This window comes from Trachurus trachurus (assembly GCF_905171665.1).
Source record: "Trachurus trachurus genome assembly, chromosome: 9".
Taxonomy (NCBI): Eukaryota; Metazoa; Chordata; class Actinopteri; order Carangiformes; family Carangidae; genus Trachurus; species Trachurus trachurus.
This window is the reverse complement of record NC_139895.1, coordinates 20750288-20772476: the sequence shown is the minus strand read 5'-3', so window position 1 is coordinate 20772476 and position 22189 is coordinate 20750288. Positions and strand designations below refer to the sequence as shown.

Here is a 22189-nt window from a genome sequence, read left to right as displayed (position 1 = left end):
TCACAGCTTGATATCCTGTGACTCTGACATCTTGGCAAGTGTCTTTTTGACTCGGAGGGCTGTGAGGCGGGAGGCTGGGTTGTGCGCCCAGCATTCTGTCATCAGTTTCCCCATCTGTCTCAAACACTGTGGGGACAGAGATTTATGTTAGGAAGGTCATACGTTTGTGTGTGTTTGTGCATGGGCATGTGTATGTGTAGAATCACATCCTTTGATGTATTTTACCTCATCGCTGGTCCAACGATTAGGAAAAGATGGACGTAGTCTCTTGATGCAGACCACTTCTCTCATGTCTTCATATGAAGGATCTGTAGGAACTAACTCATGGTACGGCAACTGGTACTCCTCCAGGATCCCTACAGTAAATAGATTCAGAAATAACTTGATCAGATCTTTCAAAGTAGCTCCCAAACATTGGGTGTTTTCAAAATACATATTGCACACTCATGAAAAAAAGTATTTGGGATTTTTATCTTATTTTTCTGTGGATGTCTGTGGTAGATGCTTGGGGTTGTTACTAGATGTTTGTGGCAACAAATGCATAAAATGTGTAGGTACCTCCTGAGACACAACGCCGTGCGATCTCCCAGAGAATGAGCCCAAAGCTGTACATGTCGGCCATGATGTACGACTGAAAATGACTTCTGTTCAGAGTCTCATCCAGAACCTCGGGAGGCATGTAGCGCTTTGTACCGACTCTGGTGTTGGGAGGGATGTCTACCTCATTGGTGTCACTGCCAAGTCAGAGATCAAAGTAGTGCTTTTAAATTAAAGATCAACTCTCTGTGAACATTACTGAATCCTTTGAAATAATAGAAGTTTAAAATACTTTGATCTGTGTGAATATTTCTGACCCTATACAGAGTTAAAACTGAGCAAAACATGGATTCAAATCAAGAGCATCTCTTCAAATGATGTTAAATAGAAACACACTCACCTGATAAACTTGACCGCCAGTCCGAGGTCAGCTATACAGCAGGTACCGTTTCTTTTCACCAGTATGTTCTTACTCTTCAGATCTCTGTGAGCAATGGCAGGTTTGCCCTGCGTGCCGAAGATCTCCGTGTGGAGGTGAGTGAGGCCTGATACAGAAGAATAGGCCAGTCGTAGCATGGCTTTATTGTCTAGAGTGGTTGATTTGAGGTAGTCGTACAAAGAGCCATTCTCGTGGTAGTCTGTGATTAGGTAGAGCTGAGTCCAAGAGCCAGTTCCTTTAATATCTGCAGCTATAAAACCTGTGAATGGGATGGCAGAGGAATGGGGGGGAAAAGGAGGAGAGAAAAGTAGAGGAAGAGTAAATCTCCACATCACTGGCAGAATTTGATCATGAAATATAACTGTGTACAACTATATGTGCAACTCTTTAATTTTGCTGTGGCTTTTGCTCCCATGACTACAGCAGACACTTGTCAACTTGTAAAACATTTCACAATGAAGACATATCAGATAGGCTCCATCACAGAAGCGGAGCGCAACAGACCACTTTTCATACATGACTCAGGAGTGTGTTCATTCATCGTAGGGGAAACTACTTTTAAAACTAACAGTTCAGTTTTTCTTCTGAGTTCAGATCTTAAAGTGATGCTGAGTGGAGAATCTGGAACATGCATGTCATGTGCACAGCTAAAAATAAACCCAAATAAAATCAAATGGCTAAGTAAGACAAAGCAACATTTTAATTAAGTCAAGTAGCCCTGCGTAGTCAGCAGCACATCCTATAATTCATTCTCAGAATGCCTGATTAGATCTTTGAATATTCTCTGAATATTATCTCACTTGCAAATCAATTATTCAACCAATCAATCAGTGCAAGTTATTACAAGTCAAAGTGCTTTGTGGATGATTGAGGAGATGGTAAAGAAGTTCAAATATAACAGTCAACAACGCAACAAAGATTTTAAAGAATAAAAATACATACAATTTGAAAATATAGATTTTGCTGTGGAACTTTTTAGGGCAGCTTAACATCGGCCCCCAACCCTATCCCCCCAGGGCAAGTGAGCTCTGTGATGGATTTGTGGATTCTATAATTGAGATCCTGGTGCTAAATTCAAAATGTTTAAAATACATAGTGTAGAATTGACAGTGGAATACAACATTATGCATTACAGCATCTAGTCAGGCTTCTAGTTTACTGGCAAGTGATCTTTTGCCCCACTACTTAATTACTGTGCCTCTTGGGGTGTTTAATTATGCAAGCTTTGGTTTACAGTCTGTTGTTGTCTCTTGCCTATAATTGTGTGTGTGTGTGTGATGCAAGCATAATGGCCACAGTCCAACTCCAGCTATGGCAAGTTGTTGTTGTTTTTTATAACTGTTTTGCTTTTTGTTTCAAAACCCAGACATAATCTCCTATCACCACTTCATCCATCTGTTAGTCTGTTTATTATTATCTGTCCCGTCAAACCCTGCTGGGCACTGAGAACAATGAGTTGTATAGAATTTGGACAAGGAAAAATTAGGCAGAGAAATAAATAGATTGAGGCAAACAGGAGACAAAGAATTAGAAACAGAAATCAGTCACAGGAATGCAAAAGGTCAATGAAGACATTGTGGGCAGGACAAAGTGAAGGCTGGTTTTACCCAGTATGTTCTCATGTCTCATTAGGACGGTCTGGTAGATTTCAGTCTCTCTGAACCAACTGGCCTCCTCAGTGGTGAAGAAAACTTTGACAGCCACTCGTTCTCCCCTCCACCTGCCCATCCACACCTCTCCATACCTCCCCTTGCCGATCTGCTTCACCATCTGAATCTGCTTGGCTATTGTTCTCTGGACCTGAGGAGGAGCACAAGTTTGGAAAACTTCAGATACAGTTTTGTATTACAAACCTAACAATTCTAAACTATGTTGGAAACTGTAAACCCCAGTGTAAGGTTCAGTGATCCTCAGATGGATGCAGTAGCCAGTAAAAGGAGGATGTTTCTTAGCAACTACCATTCGCAAGTAGAAAATACCTATAAATAACTTTTTCAAACATCTTGTGGGTATGTAATTGACAGCTCCTATCTCACCACATGTGGTAAAACAGTGGATCCACAGAGCATCTTTTTCATGCAACAGGTGTTTTGGCTGCAATGTGGGTATCTCACCAATAGAGGGAGCCCTGAGCCTGAGCCAGAGCTTTGTGACTGCTCTATCAGGTCCTTCAGGGATTCTCCAGGGGGGATGTAGGTCTCATCCTGCTCCAGACCAATACTGTACCGAGGACGAGACTCCTGGCGTTTATACCTGCACAACAGCATTATTCAGCACACATCCTTAAAAAACTACCATCATATTTTAACAAGAAGCAATGTATATTATAAATGGAAAAAAGGAGCGTGGGTTTGTGGTGTAGTTACCTGAAGTAGCAGAAGACAATGATTACAGCCAATATAATGCTGCAAATAGAGACTGAGATCAACAAGGCCATGTGGTGGATCTTTCCATCTACATAGACTAGAAAGGGGTGGGTATGAGGAAAAAAAGGGAAGGGGGTGTAGTGGAGAGAAAACACAAGGAAGACATGAAAACATATCAGGAAAGCTTTAAATCACCAAACATCAGACACATTTTCTTCAGCTGTTCTGTATGTTATCAGGTGATACAAAATAGTCTGTTGAATTTGCAACAACTGGATGTTCTCACAAAAAAATACACTGAATCAAGTCCTGCTGAAGAAACTTAACCTGAAACAAAGGAGGGTAATCAAATCAAAATCTCTGATATCCATAATGTTTTTTTTTAAAAAAGAGAGAAAGTGAGAATGAGGAGGAAATTGAGAAAATTATACTAAGAAATCAGCCATCCTTACAAGTCACTTGAATGGACTGGTGTACAGTAAATCAAGTACAAATCATATTTCACTCATCAATTTTTCATTTTCTTCTGGCACACACTCTTTTCCCTCAAGGCCCCAGTCAACAGCGGGAGGAAGCCCTCAGCCTAGTCGATGAATTATCTTCCTGATCCCCTATGATAGGGTTTCAGATTGATGACTCTGCCCTCAGTCTCTGCTGGGGCTTGTGATTTCCCTGGGAATCTAGGCTTACTGTCTCTCAAATACACAGAAAGACTCTCACACTCACACACAGAGTATAGTGTTGTACACAGTGGAGGCCTCAGTGTTCTCCTGACACCAAGTGGCTTTGCCGAGCTCCATGCAGGACAGTTTGACACTAACTCCTGCTGTCTCCTCCACTTCAGAGGGTCTTTGACTCTCTGACATTGTCATGATATCTCTATCTCCGAATCCCGTGTGTCGTAACACCATCGGTCACAGTTCTTGGCCCTGTCTGTATCGCTGTCATCGACACACTGTCACTGTCACCTGACAACTAGAGAACAAGTGGCTCTGTAAAGTCTTTCTTGTGTTTCATGGGTGAGAAGGAGTTTGTGGAGGGATGAGAGTCGATGGATAAACTTACGAGGTGGTTTGAGCGGTGGCAGTGTCGGATGCAGGTTTTTGTTGCAGTAATCTTGGTCTGTGCAGCACTCTAGTGATCTCCTTTGACGTGAGCTCCCTGTGTCCTAGAAGACAGAAATTAATTATGTTTCTCTTGATGGTACAGTATAGTATGATAGCTACATTTTAGACTGCTGGTCAAGCATTACCATATAAATAAAGTTGTTGGAAGTAAAATGTTTTAAGCCTCTGAGACTAAAGTTACAAAGGAGATTGTTGCAAAAGGGGCAGCTCATACAGATTGTTAGAGACATCTACTCACCCTACACTGAAACTCGGACCCAACCAGCCCCAGGCAACCTGCAGTCTGGACCGGCACACCTCCCTCCTCCTCCACCATTGTAAAACAGTAGCCATCAGTCCTGGAAAACAAAGTTTAGCTACAGTAAGTACAGCCTACACTATCATATTTCTTACTTCCTACCAAACAGCTTTGCAATTGTTTTATATTTATTGCATATTTGTGTTTGAGCTCCTTACCTGCATGTGTTATTGGTTGAATCCTCCGGGCAGTGGTGATAGCAGTGACACCACAGCAGTCTTTGGGAGGACGAAGCAGGAGCTGTGCTGCCACTAGTCTCCTTCCCACTCTCCACTGCCTCCTTACTGGATGCTCTCAGCAGCATACTGTCCAATATGTTGCCTATAAAAAAACAGAAAGCGATAACAGGAGAAATTTAGCTGGAAAAGAGACAGAAAATCTTCAACTTGCACACTTGCATCATACATAATAGATTTTTACAGAGGGAGGAACATCATCCTAACATTGCCAGGGGCAAGTAGTGCATTATAAGTCATCAAAGAACCCATAATATCAGAAATATAAAATGTTATATGTCTGCAGGTATTTGCAGTAACACAGCCAGGCTGAGTGGTTTCATTATCTGTGTGAAGCATGAGATGAAAAGAAAGTTACACTAAGATTGAGAAAGGAGATACAGCACATTTCATAAATCCTGAACTTGTTCAGGCAGAAATTTCAACTTGTGCTGATTGATTGATTGTACAAGATCCACATATATCCAACATGTATATTCCCCTTTGCAATAAGGTGATAATACACTGTCAATACTCCACCTCAGTATTCCCCTTTGCTCAGACAGATGCTTTATTTTTTTTTACTGCCACTATGTTTACTGTGAGCCACATGTTTTGGCTTTGTTCTGTCAGTGTTCTTTGAAATTAGGAAGAGGCTGTTGATGTTTCACAGATCTTTGGTTTTTGATGGTCAAGTTAGTGTTCTTTAGAAAATGAGCTACGATGGATTAATCCTGTGGCTCATATGGTTCTTCTACTGTAATACTGCTGATGCTTCTGTTGCTCATGTTGCACTTCAGGAGCCCAAACACTGTTAGCATGGACCTACAGGGCTGTACTGTACCTTCCCCTGGGGGAAGAAGTTTAATATATTTACTCCCCAGTTTCTGCTGGGACAGTGTATGCTTGCAGGGAGAGACAAGGTCAGAGTCAGTACGGCAAATATCTGCTCTGCACAACATAAATCCATTCAATGTTATAGCTGGCTGTCTGAACTGAAACATAATTTAACTTAGTGCAATGGAACCAATAATGGATCTGTCGAATTAAATCTAATATATATATCTAAATGCATAAAACAGATGACAGAAAACTGGAGAAAAACAAGCAACACATACGAAAAAGAAAACCAAACTGAGCTCAAACACCTGATAACGGTGAAATGTGTTCACTCACAGCAGATGTTTTTTTCAACTCTTACAACTGATACAGCTCCTAAGAACTAGAACGAAGCTCTATTGCTCTGTTATCCGATTTCAAAAGGGCACCTGTTTGTCACTTGAAGAAAAAAAATCACGGAAGTGTCTTTCCTTCATGGCTTTTAAGATTTTCATTCATTCCAGCATGAGTATTAAGACCAGATGCTTAGCAGCTGCAAGCGGAGATCTTCCAAAATAAGCATGAGTCCTTCCTCTCAAAAAAAAAAACTACTAGCAGATACAGAATCTGTTCTGCTGCTCCTTTTTCAATCTCTTGTTCCCAGTTCAGATTTCTTTTTCAGCAGATGCTTCTCACAAAGTCTGAGTATCAATAAACACACAGCATGTGTGAAACATTACACTTGCAATGTATAACCAACCATGTACTTTAATTTCTCACAACAACTGCTCTCATTGTGACTTTCTTTGAAAGTCAAAGCACAATAACTCATTTTTTCTAGTTTCCATATAGATCAGGAAATATTGTGCATTTTTCAAGCTATGAAAAAAAGAATAAATGTTCACAGTTGCAGAAATGTCCATGAAGTGATAAATGGCCCAAATCACAGAAGAAGCAACTCGCACTTGGCGCAACTCGTTTCTCATGGATTTTAGCCGTTCTTGTTAAGGGAGTTAAAGCTGAACAGTCCTCAACAAAAAGAGGCTTCTGTGTATTAGGGATCTCATGAAAAATGTGTAAAGCATAGAAGCCAACATGTGTCAGATGTCATGGCTGTGGGTCTTTCTTATCTACATTAAAACGCTTATCTATCACAGATAAGTAGAATAGCTAAATACACTGTATGGTTAATGTGACCCGGCAGTAGCGTGGCAGTGTGACCACATTCAAACTGACTGAAGGGCACATATTTTCTTGTGTTTTCAACTCATGTTGCCAATCACTGCCAACAGCTTTTTACTTAAGTTTCAATCTTAGCTTTAATGTCAACTTTCATGGAACTATGAGTACAGTTATTGCAAATAAGAAACTCACCTGCTGCACAGCCAGAGTCAAAACTGATAACTCTATGGGTATATAATAATTGACTGTGAAATGTGGAAAGTTCATTCACTGGTCTGAAATCCCCATTTAAGATCAAGGACAATGAGCTGTTTCATGAAACACTGTCATTAACCTGCATTTTCTCTAGAAATACACCCTAAAAACAAACAAGAACAAACCTAGTGGCACTTTAAGAAGGGCGTGGAGAGACCCACTCAAATTCAAATGTGTAAACCGGTGAAAGGTTCTTCCGAGGGAGCGACTGGCACTATGAATGGACACACTCACAGTGTAAAGTGGACATATAGCAATGAGATTATGATAGCATGCTCATTGGAAAGATGGGAGATAACAATCAAGAAAGAGCCTAACCACTGAAAAACAAATTGGATTAGATGGGCACTTGCAAAGTTACAGGACAGTTATACAAACTGTCAGTCAAACATTAGATAATGGGTGGCATCTTTCATCTTGGCTCAGCTGTCTTTCACAAAACATCAAAGAACTTCCTCTGGGGATAAATGCTTAAAGCTCCCTAATGGACACACTCACTTGCATCAATACACACACTAGCCAGAAATATATGCACATGCACACACATGCTAAATTTATCTTTTTCCCGAGATACATGTCACTAATATTCCATGCGCTTTGTTGTCAATGTGTTATACACTTGTGTTGTATGGCATTCACAAATCAGTATTCATAGACAGCTGCCAAACTAATAAAGTGGTCTTCACTTGAGAAATCCGGGCTCAAAGAGAGTTACTTCATACCTAATGCTATTAGAAAGATTAAAAAGCTGTAGCTTGCCAGCTATATTCTGATGTGATGCTTTGATTTTCTCCTTTGAGCAACAATCCAGGAGCGGGTGCTGTGGGATGGATGAGGTGGTCAAGCTCATTCATCTCATTCTCAGTGACAGTGATAAATGGGACTATACAACCATTTGTAAGAAGCTTAATAATGAGAGTTGTCATTGCTTTTCTTGCTCAAAGTTTGTCAGTGCTCATTTTGTTTTCCTGTCTTTCATTGATGAATGAAAACGAGTTCACAGGCAGCAGTAGGTTCATAATAAACAATGTTCATTTTGCAAGGGGAACTATTAATAAAAAAATAACTTGTGCATTTTTTTGACAAGTGACCATTATAGTCACTTGTCATCGAGCATTTCCCTTTCTAAATGTCTCTCTTGTACACACTGATAATGTGTTGACAATACCGCGAGAGAGGGACGGTGGGGTTTAAAGGGGTCACATTAACAACTGACCGATTTGAGAGAAAGGGAGCGAGGAAGAGTAGGAGGGGGAGAAGAACAGGGGATTAACAAATGAGAAGTGACAGAACTGCGGGGAACTGGTGGGTAGTTTAGCAGCACACAGAGGGGACAGAGCAGAGACCACTGGCCTTTTCCACCCTCTCTCTCACTGTTCCCCACTTCCCCTCCCTCCTGTCACTTACTCCATCCTACTCCCTAATGCTCAGTCACTGTGTGTTTTACTTGTTACCGACCTCTCTCTCCCTCTCCACCTTTCCTCTTCATTCTATACTTCTTCCTTAGGCCCGTCTGTCTGTTTTTCTAAATGCACCTTTTCAATTAACTGACATTCACACTCACAGCCTTTTCTTCCTCTATTCAAAGATCCTCTTTTCTTCCTCTTTTTGGCTTTGTTCCCCACCTTGCAACCACCCTACCTTCCTCTACCCCAACCTTTTTCTCTTCTCATCTTCCACTTTCTTTGCCCTGTCTTCCCTATGTGAGTCCAGCGGATTGTCATGTGAGGTGCTGCTGTGCTGTTGACAAAACACGGCCTTTCACATCCATCCTGCACCTGGGATTCCTGGCTTGCTGCACTTTCTGTGTGTGTGTGTGTGTGTGTGTGTGTGTGTGTGTGTGTGTGTGTGTGTGTGTGTGTGTGTGTGTGTGTGTGTGTGTGTGTGTGTGTGTGTGTGTGTGTGTGTGTGTGTGTGTGTGTGTGAAAGGACTACAGGGCTAAAGGAAAGAAAAGTCTCAACCCACAGAGAATGTTGTTACATGCTCCTTGCACAAAACCTAACTAGAGGCTTGAGTGAAAATTCCAACCCAATACTCACTGAATTATCTGATTTATACAAGCAAATACTACAGGAATCCAGGTAACAAAGTAGGTTTCATAAATTTTCTTTGCTGGCAGGTATACGCCTAATGCTTTATAGCATTTTTGTGAATCTGACTTTAGAACACCAGGCAAGAGAACGAGTTATTCCCTCTTTGTATCTCCATCTGTCTTCTGTCTCCATCTACCAAATACAGTACTTTGATTACAGAGACTTTTTCCCCCTTTAGTCCTTGGGTAATGAGCCTTTTTTCTATGAGCCTGACCCATTTGTCTTTGGGAGGGAAAGTGACTCAAGGCAACATATTTTGCTCTTTTTTTGTATGTAGGTATTCTAGCTGGTAAGAAATATGTACACTGCTGTAAACTATTTCATAAAGACACAATGCAGCCTTTCTAATGTACTCAGTGTGGGTTATCAATAACTGATAACACTTTAAGATTAATATTTAGAAACATTAGCATTAGAAAACGTTGCTCCTGTTGTTTGGTCCGTGGCTGCTTTAGGGAAGATTCATGTAAAATAAAAACTGCACTGACCAACAAGGCTGCAGTCCAAACCTGTCTGTGCCACTGATGTCAAAACGTGCTTCAAGCTAAACAATTTGTACTTTGCAACTGGAAAACTTTCCCAGCATTTCATTGACACTATAATTGTTTCAAGCTCTTTCACTAAAATGACTTTTCAGATACCAGTGTGAGCTTTCAGGTCTCCCCTATAGAATATTTCGGGCTTGATGGCAGGATATAGGGGCCACTGTCAACACGCAATCAACAGCATGTGCCCCTCCTCCCAAAAAAAGCTAAAGGCCTCTTTTCAACAGATACTGCTTTGTACAAACTGAAACACAAAAAGAATAAAGAAGAATACAGATATTTAGATAGTCGAAGGAGAGAGCAATAAGGGACCGGGAGATTGAGGTAGAGAGATGAAGCGAGGACATTCAGAGGAAGATAGACAGACATGGGGAAACAGAAGGACAGAGAATATATTCATTAGTTATCCTGGCCATGTCAAACAAGGCCTACCAGAAAAGCCCTTTCACCGAGCCCATGTAAACACTACCCGCCTCCCCCTTCCACTTAAGACACACTCATTTGACAATACTGCTCCCCTGCTCCCCTCTTCTCCTCTCTAAGTAGTAGTTCATCTTCTTGGTGTTTGACAGTGCTGTCTGTACAGAGAAAGAAACATGAAAGGTGAAAAGGTTTTTTTTCTTTTTTTTTTACCTCCTCCTCTCCCTCTCTTTCTCTCTATCACTCTTTAGTTTGTGCCTCTCTCTCTTCACTTCCATGTACTTTCAGGGCCTGGTTTTATCTCAGTTTTCTTCTTCCTGTCAGTGTTGAGATGAGCCTAGCATTCCCACATGTGCAGGAATGTCTTAATGAACCCCAGTTAGTGACCTGGAGGCTGGATGCTGGGAAGTTGAGGCCGTCCCTCTTGCTGTTTTGGCTAAATTTGCTTTAAAATTCAAATGTATTTTGCCCCGGGTTCCTGAGACAAAAATCGCACTCCCACAGTTTTCTCATCTTAATTGCTTATTTGACCATGTTAACTTCACACCATTTTGAGATACAGAAAACTTAAACTAGTCTACTCAAATTAAAAGAAGAGAGGATCGGACAGAATCCATTACACTTTTAACCTACGGGTAGAAGAAGAGAAGGAAAGAAGTGTTTCTTTAGCTTCTAAATCTCCAGCTCATGGGCACATGGTCTTATATCTTATGTATATATATGGTGGTATTTTTGATGTATATATACTGTATGGTGCCTTGGGGCAGGAAGGGGTTATGCACCATTACTCCTCCACCCCCTTTTCCTTGTCCCAACTTTCAAAAGAACCCCACTCGGCCGTTTTCCTCCCCTACATATAGTTCTTCCACCACATTTTTCCTTTCTTCTCCCACATTTCAACACCTCTTGAGTCATCCGCTTGCCTAAAACTCACAGATATATTCTGAATCAAGTGTTATTACTTCAAGCAGAGTGTAGAGGGAAATATAGCAACTGCCATTTGATTTTAATTAAATGTATCCATCAATCATTCATTCCTATAAAAAATACATGTAGCTGAAAACATTTGCACTGATCCCAAAAATTTCTCCAACAGGACTAAAACTGACCACCAAGTATGCTACAAAATATGGTGGCTACAAAATATGGAAGTGATGTCATGTGGTTTAGACGGAAAACAGCTTGCAGGAGGTTTTATTTAGCGAGGATGGCACAATGGAACTAGTGAGAGTAGGGATCAGGGAAGCTTCTGGAGCTGCATTCAGCCCTTCAATCCTCAAACACAACATCATCATCAACAGCTCTTCAAGCATTCCTTCATTATGTCACACTGATGAATGATGCAGTAATGAGCCAGTGCCACTCTCTGGTTATACAGCTGTCATCTGCCAGCTGTATACGGCCACCAGTGTGTGTGTGTGTGTGTGTGTGTGTGTGTGTGCGTCTGTGTGCATCTCTTTTCATGGGGATGAGTGACAGGTACACAAGAAGGATCCCAGAACACTGAGTGCAGTCCAGAAGGCCCTGAGCATTCCCTTTGGAATACAAGGAAATGATGGTGTTGGCCCTTCGAGGAGGTGTGAGAGAGGGAAGCATAGAAAAGAGGGAAAGGAAACCAGCTGGTCTCTTCATCAAAAGCTTCTTTGCTCCTTCTCATGGCCATATGTGGGCTACTCATCACAAAACAGCCCACATCAATTCCCCGGCACCGGGCATCTGGCTGGATCAGAAGGCTGTGGCTGTGTACTACTGTAAGTAATTCTGATGCCACTAGTTCAGAAGTGGCTGGTAAACTTTGTCTTGATTGGAAAAGTACCAAATTAAAGCACATTTGTCCAAAAGTGGAAAGCAACAGATGCATGTAATGAACCAAACCAGGTTGTGATATAAAAAACTATTGTTGCAGTTAATGTTTCAGCTCATTTAACAGGCTGTGTTTTCATTTTGAGCTGCATCACTCTGCACCTGGTACCCAATATTCCCAGCAATCTGTTTATAAATACATAGTAATGTTAAATTTATTTTATCATTCATCTTTTAGATAAACTTTTCAAAAAGCATATATTACTCACCTGATAAACACTATTGAAACTCGAATCAGTACCCAGAGGCACTGCTTAAATGCAACCGCGAGAACAGCTGGCTGGTAAAAACATTTCCTTCAAAGTTCAAATGTTATAGTTCAACGGAGTTGGTGCATTTCAAAATGTATGCAAAGAAGATGGATAGTGTCCTCCTACATCTCTTTTCAAATAACTGCTGTGGAAGACAAATGAAGCTAGAAGAAGCATCTCCTCCAGATCCCTTAAAGCAGCTGCTCTTTTGCTCTATGAGACGAATGTGTGTGTCACAAAGGAATGCTTTAACATGTATGAGAGCATACAGAGTAACACAACATGTACAGTGCCTGGCACATTATCAACGTATCAGAGAGTAAACATAGTCTACTGCAATGCAACATGCTCTGATTCATGTCCGACACTCAGCTATATATCTTTTACAAAGGTCAAGTATAATGTATAAAAACAATTTACGAACATATGAAAATAGGTAGAAAAGAGAAAAAAAATGTTTTTAATTCTCTGGGTTTAATTAATTTGTTCTATTAAAGCATAAAAATAACCAACACTCTAATCAGGAAGCTCTTCCACACCCAAACATGTAGCATTTGCATTAACCACAGTGACTGTGGCAATTACTGACATCAAATGAACTGTTGATGAACTTTTACCAATTAGTTCCATTGGCGGATTCACTATGGTGTTTGTTCTTTTTGTGAGTGTACACCAACACGTTTGTTCTGCAACAAATTCTAAGCAATATTGACCTCAGAACAAATCATACACCAACTCCACAGCCTTCAACATGTGGTTTTTAAACTCATATTGCCCCAAACACTCACTGTGAATCAATATGTGTGTGTGATCCAGTGATGCTGACCTGAAATCTAAACTTCAGATCAGGCTGTCTAATGCTCGACTGAAAAGGATAATGCTGAATCTCTGCAGTCAGTCAGATCTTGACAACAAATTCCTTAAATGGTAAAACCAGATTTCACCTGCAAACTGGCATGTGTTGCAAACAAAACAATAGGTTAATAAAGCCTCCCTCAGTAGCCTGATCCGACTGTCTGCCCAAAACATATTCCCACTATAAACCCAGCACTCTCATTTGAAAGGCTAAACGTGATATAATTCCAAATTAATCCTGCATAATCTGAATCTGTTTTGTCACAGAATGAAGCATGTTTACACTATGATGCACACACACATCACAGTGTAATAAGTAGCATTGAGTTACAATATACACACACTCCATTCAAACTTGGTAGCTATTTTTACCCTATTGGATATGCTATTCCCATGATATCATCCTATCACTCAATGTTCCATCATGGTGGAGGTATGCAGAAATCAAGCAGATAAACTGATAAACAATAGCCCTGAACTCGCCAAGTTGATAGTCGGCCACAGCGAATATAGCAACTCAAGTTTAGAATTCCACACAACTGTGTATACTCTTGCTCTGTAACAGGGCAATTGCAAACACACACGCACACACAAGCTCTCATTAGTCAAATCTCCTTTTGGGAAATGGAGAATCACAGCATATTACAGATAGCTTGCATTTTTGGGAGATGTAATATTTTGCTCCTAGAAACCCGGGGGGAGTTGATGGCACTTTGTGTGTGTGTCATCTAGCAGGAGATAAGTTAAACTACTTAACGGTAAAACAACCCGAGACAGATGTTAATACCAGGTCTGAATGGGGTCTTAGAGACACACAATCACATTAAACTGTTTGTGTATGTGTACAGGGTCCATGTAATGAGTCTCCTTTCCCACTTCTAAGCCAGTGCTATCACACATTTTGAAGAAAGCTACAATCTAAAAAAAAAATATTAAGAACATTGCACTATAAGCATCAGTAAAATTATGAAATCCAACTTTAACATAAGACACTGATGCTATACAGTTACTCATCTCATGGTCAGCGCCAAATACAGACATAAAAACACCCTTTTTTCCCTTCCTGGAGGGCTGAGAAATGTTACCACTTCAAAACATCCATTTTCTGCATCATTTCCTTAAATAAATACTTCAAGTGACACGCACACACTTTAAATACACAGCACAGCACAAAGAAAGACATAAAGGACAAGCAACTGTTGAGAGGACAGACACGTGTAAAAGAGAGGGAGGACAGACATTACAAATCTAAATGTAGATTTAGAATTGACTGAAATTAAATGCTAATTCAAAGGTCAATAGTGAGTCTGGCATTTGTAAAAAACCTTAATAGCTGCTGGTTCCAAATATTCAACCCACAAGATTAACTTTGTTAATTTGGTATGCACACAAACAGCTTGATTCATTGAATGTTAAAATTTGTTTAGACTGTTTACGTGGGTCACAGTAACCAAACAGACAAAGTAACCCAGGTCATGCTGCTTCGAAGGTAATTTCTGGAATGATGTGTCGTAGCATACTGATAAAGGAAGAAAGATAAACTGAAAATGTAGGAACTTTGTGTTAACTCTGTTTGACAATACGTTTAAATTAAACTGTTAAAAACTTTTTGATCCCCTCTGTCCAGGTAAAACATTTTCAGAGGCTTTTTTACCATGCCTCTATATTTGCTTGTTGTGAAGACTCTCAGTCATCCAGGTCGTACCCATCCAAGAAAATTTAAATTAAGGGTAATTGGAGTTGCTTACCTGAAAACTAAAGTATAGAGCCAAGCTACTGCAATAAATAATAAAATGGCTTCAAGGTCACATATTCCCCTCAATCTTTGGTTTTGATGAGATTTAAATTTTACATAAATTATAAACAACTAAAAGATGAGACGAAGAAATGCAGTGTCACACACAGATCTGACACACATCATACAAATGAAACAGTTGGTGGTACGACTATAAAAGCTCCAGAGTGCGCACAAACAGTGTGTAATAAGATACCAGAAACTATAATTTCTCTTTCAGGACACATCTAGTCCTCAGTAGGGGCAATCAAAACACTCTTAGTCAGTTACAAAATGATCTCACACACACACACACACACACACACACACACACACACACACACACACACACACACACACACACACACACACACACACACACACACACACACACACACACACACACACACACACACACACACACACACACACACACAGTCATTGTCATGCAGAACTTATAACCACTGACAAAAATTGGTGAAGCTAATTAATAAATCAACAAAATTTTATACTGAAAATGAAAACATGCCAATCTGTGAGTAGGTAAGTGCCTTGATTGTGGCAGCGCAGAGTGTGTTACTGTGTGCGTTTTTCTTCTCTTTTTTTAAAGCTTGTGTGTGTCTGTGCATGTGTGTGTAGAGGGAGGGCTGATGGTGTTAACATTACAGCTGCCATGTGTTTATTTCCCAGAGTTCTGGCCTGTGGCGTCTCAGTCATCTCCACAAGCTGACCAACTTTCCATCCATTTACAGCCTGAATGTGTGCATGTGTGTACAGAATGTGTGTATATGTGTGTGTGCGCATACAGTATATAGCTGTGGACAGAGGGGATATTAATGTTTAATAGTATTGTGTGGATAATGTGTGGAATGTGGACATTAGTGTGTATTGGTACAACATCCATAACGCCAATACGTTTCTTCTACGTGTATCAGTGTGTGCAAGTTTGTTTGTGTAAGTGTACGTGTGTTTACAGTTGTATGCGCCCCACTGTCTCCTCTGTGTGATTAGCTTCCCATTAACGAAGTCACATATCACCCATCACTGGCTCCAGGCCTCCTCTGTACTATCTCACTGGACAAACATGCTGTCGGCTAGACCCATTCGCACGCAGACACACACATACACACGCTTCCCATCTGGACACCCATTAGGTACCTATCACAGCGTATGATGATGTCTCTATTATAAAGCCATTTGATCAAAAGTGAGCATCTTGACATCCACAAATTACCTTAAATTATACCTTGCAAATGTATTCATTTTTCACTGCCATGTTTAAGTAGCTGGTTGATTCTGTGTGTATCGTTCACAGTCTTTGGTTGCTCTCCTTTCTTGGGATGAACGAATAAACAATATGAAAAAAATCTAAGAGATCAAAAGGTGATTTATCTTAGATTCACACACACAGAAACATGTAAATGAGGGCGTGTGAGTGCATGGAAAACCCTAAGCCCTTATAGTCCCAGTGCACTGTGCCTACAACAGCCATCTCTGCACTGCTCCGCTTCACCTGTTATCTGTCCATCACTGTATTGTGTTGTACAGTGCTGCCCTGAGCTCTCTGTCATTGATGTGAACCATTGCATAAATGTAACATTTATTCTACACACACGTGAGAATACCGCTTTTATTTTTGCTGCTTCTTTCACACACTTACCAAAATCAATTTTCATTTCTATAAAAACAACTCAACCACATGTTCACAATCTTAAAAACACTGCTTGTTCTTTGTGTTACAAAGACTCTCTCTTCCTCACTCCCTCACGCACACACACACACAGATATATAACTTCCCCTGCTCCAGCTGCGTCTTAAGAAGTCAGGGCCAGACCGGTAATCTGACTGGGATAGAAGTTACTGGATCTGTATCCATTACAGGATGTAATACCCCTCAGTCCCAAACCTCACCTTCCACCTTTCAGAGGTCATTTCAAGACAAATTTTTCTCCTGTGTTTTTCAGCCAAAAGGGCCAAGTGTCTAGCCCGTACATCAGGGACTCATATTCATGTCGTTGCTCTGTCACTAAACTCCTGTATCCATCAGCTCCTGCCACTACGTTAGCCCTTCAGGTCCTGCCTTATTAACCCCTCATCGCTTCACACACTCCCCAAGCAGAGCTGGGTTTGTGGCGCCCAGTTGTTGAGGAAATAATAACAGATAAAACATGAATATAACAAAAGGAGTAAATCTAAGGTGTGAGCTTAAATCGGGACACCAGCTATTTGTTTTCAGCTGCCAGCAGCAACACCTTACCTCTCTGTTTCAGCTTCACAGCCAGAAGATCAGTAGTTCTAATGAGATATCAGTTTCCAGCGAGGGAACTCAACACATCCTGTCAGGAAGCTTTGAGACTGAGGAGCAGAAAGCACTACTAGCACTTCGGTAGAGTGAATCAGCTCTCATGATTTTTACGTCTCTTTTCTCAAAACTGTTTGTGTTTCATTCACAAATTTCTTAATCAGATTTCCAGAGGGATGACAGTTTTGTCAGTGGATTCTTGAGTCCCTGCAAGACTAAACTGAATGTCTTTGAGGTGATACACCCATTTAGTGACAATGAAGGCTAATAACAAACTCACCCAGCAAGGTGTTCACTGACAGATTTTAAGAAAGGCATAGCACATTCACGGTGCTTAGAGAACACAGTGTCAAATGATGTGTGTGTGTCTGTGAGTGTGTGAAGGGATTATTTTGGCTACAAACTAGGTAGGTGTTTTCTTCTGTTCAAACAAAAACCTGCAATTCTGCAGAGAGCAACAGAGTCTCATTAGCGGGCAGTGACAAAAGCAAAGCAACTGGCAGAGCTTTGACTGTGAAAACTGATACAGCGGTGCTTATTTCCACCAAGGACAATGAAATGTAAGCTATCACGCTCACTGTTCACTTCCCAGAACTCACATTGAAGGCTGCAGCCTGGCGTAGGTGGAAGGTCACATCAGATCTGTGCATGCATGTGTGTGTGTGTGTGTGTGTGTTTTATACAGCGTGCATAAGTGTGTGCATTCCCTACGCTCTCATTTCTCCTTGAAGAATAATGAACACATCGTCCTCTATTCATTCGCTGCAGAGACAATGGCCTGGACATGCTGCAGGGCAAACTGTGACCTTCTTGCAGACACAACACTAGAGCTGCCTGCTGCCTGTCTAAAACCTACAATAACTCTAGTTCACCTGTGGCCATGGAACCAAGAAACACTAGTTGACCGAGTCTAGACATCTATTCAGTCTATCAAGCATCCATGTGTTGTTCAGGAGACACAGGTACAAACCTGTGAGTAAAACACAGATAAAGTAAAGTGATGCATAGATAGTTATGAATAGAAATATGTATCTGTACCGGTTGCATCATTTTTGCACACAGTTTTTGGAAAACAAATATTTGCTTGTTGAGTCACCGCTGAATGTATTGCCACGACAATCAATCATCTGTGTGTCGACCAATGAATGAGCCTGTTGCTGGTCCAATCAATCATCTTACATGTCAACCAGTGAATGAACCTGTTGCTACCAGGCCTCTGGCTAAATGCTATTTGAATACATGGGAGTGTTTTCCTTGAACCCACCTTGATTGATCTTTTCATGAATGAAACATTACACTGAAAAAAGAGGCACACATTGTGTTGACATTGTGTTCACATTTACAATAAAAGATCTGCCATTTTTATTCTTTAGCCTATGGCAGTAAGGGTAATGGCATACTGGCAAAAATTTGGGGAAATAAGTGAAGCAGACAGAATATTGTACAGTATGTCGTCCAGATATTATATTGAGCTCTAAGCCCAGATATAACATGTCAAATGGATGAGGGACCTGTTTCACTAACCTAGGTGGCACACTTCTATTACACTGGCATTACTAAAGGACTGAAATATTACATCCCAACACCTGACACCTAATCAACGACACAGCACATAGATCTTACCTTTGTCCTACATGCACCATAGAGCCTGAGAGGGATTTCAACCATAAAAGCAATAAATATACTTTTTCTGTCCAGCCAATATGAAGGGAATGATGGTGTGAAAGACTTAATGGGAGTATAACACAAACAGGAAAAAAGAAATCTTGGTAGAGGTCCAACTTTATGTCTGCTTCACATATGTCTTCTTCATTGGCAGCTGTTCTGTGTGGGGTGTTGGACAGAGCAGTCGGTGTTAACATGAATCTGAAACATTCAGGCGATTTTTATGTTTGTGTCGATGTGTGCAATGCGAATGCTTAAATTTTTTTTTTTTTTTTTTTAACTGGTAGTCCCTCTGAGGCTTGGCTTTGAATGATTACACTATCTGCAAACAAAGGGGGCACGACAAAAGGAGGGGTAACTCAGCATGAACCCCATAGGAAAGTCGACTCAACTGGTGACAATGACAGGAGAGATGGACGAGAAAGAGGGGATGACATGCAGCCAGAGGTCGCAGGACGACCTCAGCTCATAGCACATTGGGTATGAGGTATGAGCTCTTGCTGGCTTAACTTCAGGGCTCCCAGCTGAAACAATCTCCAATGACTTTAAATAGACCAACAATAAAGACAGAGAGAAAAAATATGTTCAGGCACCATCACTCATAAGAAACAGCACGAGCCTGAATTGTGGACAACTGAACAGCACATTTTCTTTTATATATCTTCAGTATTTACTCTTATGTGAATCTGTGATTTTGTGTACACAGATCTGCTTTGCAGGAGTTAAACCCTCATGCAGGAAAAACAATGGAAGCAGAGTCAAACCTTAATGACACACATCGTGACACTAAACATAACAGACTATTAAATCTGACATGTTCTCTCTCTTAACACCTCACCAATCACACTCCAGATACCAAACATGGTCACAGACAAAGCGGCTGATGTGGCTAACAGTAACGGTGTTGCTTCATGACAATATAACTCAACTGTCTGTTTTGAGAAAACACAGCAAGCATACTGTGGATATTGGAGATGTGTTACTGGACGTCTGAGCAACTAACACTTCAGGATGAGTGTGAATTTGACAAAGTGGTCAGATAATCAATGAAATATGACCTTACTATAAGTTCTACAAATACACTGTCTTTGTCTTTTCCTTTGTTTTTATATAGTCAGTATAAAAGCTAGTGTTAGCTTCAAGAGATTGTTGTTGATTTATCATATTTATATGATATAAAAATCTAAAAACAATGATTTATTTGCTCTGTAATACATTTTGACTTTTTGCCTTAATGTTATTGGCATCATTATAATAAAAATACAAAACACCTTTACTGAAACTGTAATTTGTCCGTTGCAAAACAACAACCATGTCAGTCGGGATTTTTTAAAGCTGCTGGCCTTCGAAAAACTGCAACATACGGCAGTGATGCACAAACGTAACTTTGTATACAAGTGATTTTCTGGTATAAAACAACTACACACAGGTTGTAGCTTTAAGTTCATATCTATATCACTTGCTACGTTTTGGAGCCAGTTCGTAAACCTGACCATCATCACGAGTTGCTTGCAGACTACAGACACTGTATAGCGGGACACAGATTTAAGTCTCAACTTTCTAAAAGATACATGGAGAGATATGAAGACATGGAAGGCAGTATAGAGTATAAATCCACCAAGGCAATTTGAAATAAGGAGAAAACTCACAACTACGTTTACAGTGTGGAAATAGAAAATCTTACCAACATTAGTTGAGTTGCAGCAAAGCAGCTTCATGGCAAAGCTGAGTGAAAACAGCAACACGAGTGAAATCAACAGCGAGTGGAGAAAGTTTGTAGTAACTCACCGTGTGCTTGCGCGTGAAGAGAGAACAGTCCAAGCAACAGCAGAGGACTCCGGCTCCAGAGACAGAGAGAGACACAGCGCTTCAGCCTTCCTCCCTGCACTGGCATGGTAGAGTCTGCTGCTCCGCTTCTCTCTTCTCCTCTCTTCAATACACTCCACACTCCACAGGGTCCTCCACTCACACTGCCTCTTCCTCTGAGAGTGTGTGTGTGTGTATGTGTGTACGTGCCAGAGAGAGAGAGAGAGAGAGGGAGAAGGAGAGAGGGAGTGAGAGAGAGAGAGAGAGAGAGAGAGAGAGAGAGAGAGAGGTGGGGGGAGTACTGGGCATGCAAGTTCCTCTGTGTCTGTGTATGTGTGTGTATGTACACCACAACGTGAGAAAGTCCACACCACACAAGACACAGCAGCAGCAGCAGCAGTTGCAGTTGATTGTCCTCCAGCCCAGTCTGACAGTAGCAGCCCAGCTGAGAGAGAGAGAGGGAGAGAGAGGCAAAAGGGGGGAGTTTACTTCACTTGCCTAGTAGGGAGGGTTGACCCGCTCACACAAACGCACGCATACACACACACACACACACACACACACACACACAGGGTGGGAGGACATGGGTGGAAAGAAAACGGGGGCAGGGAGCAGACAGGAGCAAGATGGGGTTTTGAAAAAAGTGGGAGGAGGGTGAGGAGGAGGATATTGAAAACAAGCAGCAGGATCTGAGGATTTCTGCGACTTTAGCAGCTTTAAAAGATAGCTAGTCCCACTTTTCATTTACTGCTTGAATTCTGTCAGGGGGAAAGTGGAACAAATCGTTGATCAAACTGGTTTTTGAGCAGCATTTCATGACTATAGACTTGGGAAACCATTACATACGACTCAATAAACAACCAGAGTCAGTTTTGTCTAATATCCCATAAACATCACATGCACGTTATTTGCATGACTACACAATTGACCTTCTCTTAACTGTGGATATCTGACCAGTATATGTTCAGCAAATATATGTGAAGCTCTTAAGCAGAGTAACAACAGTGTGAACTGTGGGTGCAACGACTGTGTGCAGCAGCCCAAAGTGGCAAAGTAATTAAGAGCAAGAGCCTACTTCAAGTGTGCTAAACAGAGTGGGTTTCAATTGTTCATTCTGATACATGAGAAGGCCAAATTGCAGTGTACTTAACATGCCCTTATGGCTAAGGTTTTGGGTCCAAGGTAATGACCTTCAGTCTTAGCCTGAAAGAAGATCTGGATCAGGCCTATGTAAAACAATGTTCAACTCAAACTGTACCAAAGTTTGTCCGTTAGATAACTTTACAGTCTACACTGGGATTAATAGGAAGGGCTTTTTTTTTTTTTTCTAAGACAGGAAAATGTTTGAGCCTGGCACATAAATTAAAATAGGAGAC

The 22189-nt window shown here is 41.0% G+C and overlaps 1 protein-coding gene across 1 annotated transcript; it reads right to left on the bottom strand.

Annotated features, from left to right (window-relative positions):
* On the bottom strand, window positions 1-20901 carry bmpr1ba (bone morphogenetic protein receptor, type IBa; the record flags this gene model as incomplete). Its single annotated transcript, XM_083978847.1, has 11 exons — window positions 1-126; window positions 226-356; window positions 559-734; window positions 938-1235; window positions 2584-2776; window positions 3091-3229; window positions 3343-3439; window positions 4408-4510; window positions 4708-4807; window positions 4926-5088; window positions 20796-20901. The coding sequence occupies 11 exons, from the start codon at window positions 20899-20901 to the stop codon at window positions 1-3; spliced, it is 1632 nt and encodes a 543-aa protein (XP_083834973.1).
* Between the last annotated feature and the right edge of the window lie 1288 nt (window positions 20902-22189).